This window comes from Oncorhynchus mykiss, chromosome 9 (assembly GCF_057628025.1).
Source record: "Oncorhynchus mykiss isolate SJ-2025 chromosome 9, ASM5762802v1, whole genome shotgun sequence".
Taxonomy (NCBI): Eukaryota; Metazoa; Chordata; class Actinopteri; order Salmoniformes; family Salmonidae; genus Oncorhynchus; species Oncorhynchus mykiss.
The window spans coordinates 3530329-3539592 of record NC_143030.1 but is presented as its reverse complement, the minus strand read 5'-3'; the positions used below and the strand labels follow the sequence as shown (position 1 = coordinate 3539592).

At 30.5% G+C, this 9264-nt stretch overlaps 1 protein-coding gene across 1 annotated transcript in view; it reads right to left on the bottom strand.

The window, feature by feature from the left end:
- kif1ca (kinesin family member 1C, a) overlaps window positions 1–9264 on the bottom strand; it is a 109019-nt gene that overhangs the window by 25072 nt on the left and 74683 nt on the right. Inside the window, exons 14-16 of the mRNA XM_090183304.1 lie at window positions 2174–2249; window positions 1997–2076; window positions 645–739 (exon numbers count right to left, since the gene is read on the bottom strand). Coding sequence (XP_090039430.1) covers window positions 645–739; window positions 1997–2076; window positions 2174–2249 — 251 coding nt within the window. The remainder of the gene's footprint in view (window positions 1–644; window positions 740–1996; window positions 2077–2173; window positions 2250–9264) is intronic.

Here is a 9264-nt window from a genome sequence, read left to right as displayed (position 1 = left end):
GAGAGAGAGAGAGTTTTAGAACTAGCAAACACAAAGTCCAACTCCAGAAAAGGCCCTTCAATGTTCACCCAACACTGAAACAATAAAGGTTTCAATGTTCACCCAACACTGGAACAATAAAGGTTTCAATGTTCACCCAACACTGGAACAATAAAGGTTTCAATGTTCACCCAACACTGGAACAATAAAGGTTTCAATGTTCACCCAACACTGGAACAATAAACACTTTTAGAATTGACACTTGTCTGGTTCCTTCCACTTAAATAACCAATATGACAACACACAGGTACTAGAGGAAGTGTATGAAACACACACACACAGACACACACACATGGTAGTGGAGAGTGGAGGGTGAGGAGGTCTCAGGAAACATGAGTGTGGAATGAGGATGGCATCACCATGGAGACGCAAGGGAATGTTGTCGTAGAAACGATACCTGACAGATTTCCCGGCAAACTTTTCCAGACGGAGAGAGACAGAAAGAATGTCACTACCCCACACAAACACACACACACACACACACACACACACACACACACACACACACACACACACAGAAACTGCCCACACACACTACAACCCAAATGTGTCCCCAACCATGCAAACGCTGAAATACGTTACTCCAAACACACACACAGTCTTACCCTCTCCTTGGTGGTTGGTGTGACTGTAGAAGACACAGTGTTGTTCCTTGATGAACTGACCAGAGAGTCTGATATCCACATCCTGTTGACCAACCCTGGGGGAGAATAATATGATATTACATCACTCAGTCTGATATCCTGTAGACCTGAACCGGGGCCAGTATTGTAGACCTGAACCGGGGCCAGTATTGTAGACCTGAACCGGGGCCAGTATTGTAGACCTGAACCGGGGCCAGTATTGTAGACCTGAACCGGGGCCAGGATTGCAGACCTGAACCGGGACCAGTATAGCAGACCTGAACCGGGGCCAGTATAGCAGACCTGAACCGGGGCCAGTATAGCAGACCTGAACTGGGGCCAGGATTGTAGACCTGAACCGGGGCCAGGATTGTAGACCTGAACCGGGGCCAGGATTGTAGACCTGAACCGGGGCCAGTATTGTAGACCTGAACCGGGGCCAGTATTGTAGACCTGAACCGGGGCCAGGATTGTAGACCTGAACCGGGGCCGGGATTGTTGACCTGGGCCAGTATTGTAGACCTGAACCGGGGTCATGATTGTAGACCTGAACCGGGGCCAGGATTGTTGACCTGGACCAGTATTGTAGACCTGAACCGGGGCCAGGATGTTCACCTGGGCCAGTATTGTAGACCTGAACCGGGGACAGTATTGTTGACCTGGGCCAGTATTGTAGACCTAAACCGGGGCCAGTATTGTAGACATGGGCCAGTATTGTAGACCTGGGCCAGTATTGTAGACCTGAACCGGGGCCAGTATTGTAGACCTGGGCCAGTATTGTAGACCTGAACCGGGGCCAGGATTGTAGACCTGAACCGGGGCCAGTATTGTTGACCTGGACAGGGGCCAGTATTGTAGACCTGAACCAGGGACATTATTGTAGACCTGGGCCAGTATTGTAGACCTGAACCGGGGCCAGTATTGTAGACCTGGGCCAGTATTGTAGACCTGAACCGGGGCCAGGATTGTAGACCTGAACCGGGGCCAGTATTGTAGACCTGAACCGGGGCCAGTATTGTTGACCTGGACAGGGGCCAGTATTGTAGACCTGAACCAGGGACATTATTGTTGACCTGGACAGGGGCCAGTATTGTTGACCGGGGCCAGTATTGAAGACCGGGGCCAGTATTGTAGACCGGGGCCAAGGCCAGTATTGTCGACCGGGGCCAGTATTGTCGACCGGGGACAGTATTGTAGACGGGGCCAGTATTGTTGACCGGGGCCAGTATTGTAGACCGGGGCCAGTATTGTTGACCGGGGCCAGTATTGTTGACCGGGGCCAGTATTGTCGACCGGGGTCAGTATTGTTGACCGGGGCCAGTATTTGAACTAACCTGGTGACTCCCTCCTTGATGTAGTACAGCAGACATTCTGACATCAGAGGATCCTCGTTCAGATTCACCAGGTGGGGAGTCTGGAACACACACAGACACAACATGATCACACAGTTACCAGATTAGATAGATTAGAGTGTGTGTGTGTGCATGCGTAGGTGTGTGTGTGTGTCGTACCCCTTTAGGAGAGAACACCCCTAATGTCCCTCCATCTTCTTTAATGGACACTCCCATCTCAGCCAGCAGAGACTCTCTGGGGGGGGACATAAAGACAACATCTATAATACCCTCTCTGGGGGGAGGGGGGCATAAAGACGACATCTAGAATACCCTCTCTGGGGGGGGGGACGTCGACATAAAGACGACATCTAGAATACCCTCTCTGGGGGGGGGGACGTCGACATAAAGACGACATCTAGAATACCCTCTCTGGGGGGGGGGACGTCGACATAAAGACAACATCTATAATACCCTCTCTGGGGGGAGGGGGGAGGCATAAAGGCAACATCTAGAAAACCCTCTCTGGGGGGAGGGGGGACAAAGACAACATATATAATACAACATCTATAATACAATACAACATCTATAATACAACATCTATAATACAACACAACATCTATAATACAACATCTATAATACAATACAACATCTATAATACAATACAACATCTATAATACAACATCTATAATACAATACAACATCTATAATACAACATCTATAATACAACATCTATAATACAACATCTATAATACAACATCTATAATGCAATACAACATCTATAATAAAACATCTATAATACAACATCTATATTACAATACAACATCTATAATACAATACAACATCTTTAATACAGTACAACATCTATAATAGAACATCTACAATACAACATCTATAATACAATATCTATAATAAAATATCTATAATACAACATCTATATAACACAATACAACATCTATAATACAACATCTATAATACAACATCTATAATACAACATCTATAATACAACACAACATCTATAATACAACATCTATAATACAATACAACATCTATAATACAAAACAACATCTATAATACAATACAACATCTATAATACAACACAACATCTATAATACAATACAACATCTATAATACAATACAACATCTATAATACAATACAACATCTATAATACAATACAACATCTACAATACAACATCTATAATACGACATATATAATACAATACAAAATCTATATTACAACATCTATAATACATTACAACATCTATAATACAACATCTATAATACAACATCTATAATACAATACAACATCTATAATACAACACAACATCTATAATACAATACCACATCTATAATACAACATCTATAATACAACATCTATAATACAACACAACATCTATAATACAACATCTATTATACAACACAATATCTATATTACAAAATCTATACTACAACATCTATAATACAACAAAACATCTATAATACAACATCTATAATACAATATCTACAATACAACACAACATCTATAATACAATACAACATCTATAATACAACACCAATAATACAATACAACATATATAATACAACACCAATAATACAATACAACATCTATAATACAATACAACATCTATAATACAACATCGATAATACAACATCTATAATACAATACAACATCTATAATACAATACAACATCTATAATACAATACAACATCTATAATACAATACAACATCTACAATACAATACAACATCTATAATACTATACAACATCTATAATACTACATCTATAATACAATACAACATCTATAATACAATACAACATCTATAATACAATACAACATCTATAATACAATACAACATCTATAATACTATACAACATCTATAATACAACATCTATAATACAACACAACATCTATAATACAATACAACATCTATAATACAATACAACATCTATAATACTATACAACATCTATAATACAACATCTATAATACAATACAACATCTATAATACAATACAACATCTATAATACAACACAACATCTATAATACAATACAACATCTATAATACAATACAACATCTATAATACAATACAACATCTATAATACAATACAACATCTATAATACAATACAACATCTATAATACTATACAACATCTATAATACAACATCTATAATACAATACAACATCTATAATACAATACAACATCTATAATACAACACAACATCTATAATACAATACAACATCTATAATACAATACAACATCTTTAATATAATACAACATCTATAATACAACACCAATAATACAATACAACATCTATAATACAACATCTATAATACAATACAGCATCTATAATACAACACCAATAATACAATACAACATCTATAATACAACACCAATAATACAATACAACATCTATAATACAATACAACATCTATAATACAACATCGATAATACAACATCTATAATACAATACAACATCTATAATACAATACAACATCTATAATACAACATTTATAATACAACATCTATAATACAACATTTATAATACAATACAACATCTACAACACAGCATCTATAATACAACATCTATAATACAATACAACATCTATAATACAACATCTATAATACAATACAACATCTATAATACAACATCTATAATACAATACAACATCTATAATACAATACCAAATATATAATACATCTATAATACAATACAACATCTATAACACAACATCTATAATACAACATCTATAATACATTACAACATCTATAATACAACATCTATAATACAATACAACATCTATAATACAATACAACATCTATAATACAACATCTAAAATACAATACAACATATATAATACAACACAACATCTATAATACAATACAACATCTATAATACAACATCTATAATGCAATACAACATCTATCATACAATACAATATCTATATTACAACATCTATAATACAATACAACATCTATATTACAACATCTATAATACAATACAACATCTATAATACAACATCTAAAATACAAAACAACATATAATACAACACCTATAATACAATACAACATCTATAATACAACATCTATAATACAACATCTACAATACAACATCTACAATACAGCATCTATAATACAACATCTATAATACAATACAACATCTATAATACAACATCTATAATACAATACAACATCTATAATACAATTCAACATCTATAATACAATACAACATCTACAATACAGCATCTATAATACAACATATATAATACATCTATAATACAATACAACATCTATAATACAATACAACACCTATAATACAATATCTATAATACAATACAACATCTATAATACAACATCTATAATACAATACAACATCTATAATACAATACAACACCTATAATACAACATCTATAATACAATACAACATCTATAATACAATACAACATCTATAATACAACACCTATAATACAACATCTATAATACAATACAACATCTATAATACAACACAACATCTATAATACAATACAACATCTATAATACAATACAACATCTATAATACAACACAACATCTATAATACAATACAACATCTATAATACAACACAACACCTATAATACAACATCTATAATACAATACAACATCTATAATACAATACAACATCTATAATACAACATCTATAATACAATACAACATCTATAATACAACACCTATAATACAACACCTATAATACAATATCTATAATACAATACAACATCTATAATACAATACAACATCTATAATACAACACAACATCTATAATACAATACAACATCTATAATACAACACAACATCTATAATACAATACAACATCTATAATACAATACAACATCTATAATACAACACCTATAATACAACACCTATAATACAACACCTATAATACAACATATATAATACAACACCTATAATACAACACCTATAATACAACATATATAATACAACACCTATAATACAACACCTATAATACAACACCTATAATACAACACCTATAATACAACACCTATAATACAACACCTATAATACAACATATATAATACAACACCTATAATACAACACCTATAATACAACACAACATCTATAATACAATACAACATCTATAATACAATACAACACCTATAATACAACACCTATAATACAACATCTATAATACAACACAACATCTATAATACAATACAACATCTATAATACAATACAACACCTATAATACAACACCTATAATACAACACCTATAATACAACACCTATAATACAACATATATAATACAACACCTATAATACAACACCTATAATACAACACCTATAATACAACATATATAATACAACACCTATAATACAACACCTATAATACAACACCTATAATACAACACCTATAATACAACACCTATAATACAACATATATAATACAACACCTATAATACAACATATATAATACAACACCTATAATACAACACCTATAATACAACATATATAATACAACACCTATAATACAACACCTATAATACAACACCTATAATACAACATATATAATACAACATCTATAATACAATACAACATCTATAATACAACATCTATAATACAACACCTATAATACAACATCTATAATACAATACAACATCTACAATACAATACAACATCTATAATACAACACCTATAATACAACATCTATAATACAATACAACATCTACAATACAATACAACATCTATAATACAACACCTATAATACAACATCTATAATACAATACAACATCTACAATACAATACAACATCTATAATACAACACCTATAATACAACATCTATAATACAATACAACATCTACAATACAATACAACATCTATAATACAACACCTATAATACAACATCTATAATACAATACAACATCTACAATACAATACAACATCTATAATACAACACCTATAATACAACACCTATAATACAACACCTATAATACAAAACAACATCTATAATACAATACAAAATCTATAATACAAAACAACATCTATAATACAACATCTATAATACAATACAACATCTATAATACAACATCTATAATACAATACAACATCTATAATACAATACAACATCTATAATACAACATCGATAATAAAACATCTATAATACAATACAACATCTATAATACAATACAACATCTATAATACAATACAACATCTATAATACAACATCGATAATAAAACATCTATAATACAATACAACATCTATAATACAACATCGATAATACAACATCTATAATACAATACAACATCTATAATACAATACAACATCTATAATACAATACAACATCTATAATACAATACAACATCTACAATACAATACAACATCTATAATACTATACAACATCTATAATACTACATCTATAATACAATACAACATCTATAATACAATACAACATCTATAATACAATACAACATCTATAATACAATACAACATCTATAATACTATACAACATCTATAATACAACATCTATAATACAACACAACATCTATAATACAATACAACATCTATAATACAATACAACATCTATAATACTATACAACATCTATAATACAACATCTATAATACAATACAACATCTATAATACAATACAACATCTATAATACAACACAACATCTATAATACAATACAACATCTATAATACAATACAACATCTATAATACAATACAACATCTATAATACAATACAACATCTATAATACAATACAACATCTATAATACTATACAACATCTATAATACAACATCTATAATACAATACAACATCTATAATACAATACAACATCTATAATACAACACAACATCTATAATACAATACAACATCTATAATACAATACAACATCTTTAATATAATACAACATCTATAATACAACACCAATAATACAATACAACATCTATAATACAACATCTATAATACAATACAGCATCTATAATACAACACCAATAATACAATACAACATCTATAATACAACACCAATAATACAATACAACATCTATAATACAATACAACATCTATAATACAACATCGATAATACAACATCTATAATACAATACAACATCTATAATACAATACAACATCTATAATACAACATTTATAATACAACATCTATAATACAACATTTATAATACAATACAACATCTACAACACAGCATCTATAATACAACATCTATAATACAATACAACATCTATAATACAACATCTATAATACAATACAACATCTATAATACAACATCTATAATACAATACAACATCTATAATACAATACCAAATATATAATACATCTATAATACAATACAACATCTATAACACAACAGCTATAATACAACATCTATAATACATTACAACATCTATAATACAACATCTATAATACAATACAACATCTATAATACAATACAACATCTATAATACAACATCTAAAATACAATACAACATATATAATACAACACAACATCTATAATACAATACAACATCTATAATACAACATCTATAATGCAATACAACATCTATCATACAATACAATATCTATATTACAACATCTATAATACAATACAACATCTATATTACAACATCTATAATACAATACAACATCTATAATACAACATCTAAAATACAAAACAACATATAATACAACACCTATAATACAATACAACATCTATAATACAACATCTATAATACAACATCTACAATACAACATCTACAATACAGCATCTATAATACAACATCTATAATACAATACAACATCTATAATACAACATCTATAATACAATACAACATCTATAATACAATTCAACATCTATAATACAATACAACATCTACAATACAGCATCTATAATACAACATATATAATACATCTATAATACAATACAACATCTATAATACAATACAACACCTATAATACAATATCTATAATACAATACAACATCTATAATACAACATCTATAATACAATACAACATCTATAATACAATACAACACCTATAATACAACATCTATAATACAATACAACATCTATAATACAATACAACATCTATAATACAACACCTATAATACAACATCTATAATACAATACAACATCTATAATACAACACAACATCTATAATACAATACAACATCTATAATACAATACAACATCTATAATACAACACAACATCTATAATACAATACAACATCTATAATACAACACAACACCTATAATACAACATCTATAATACAATACAACATCTATAATACA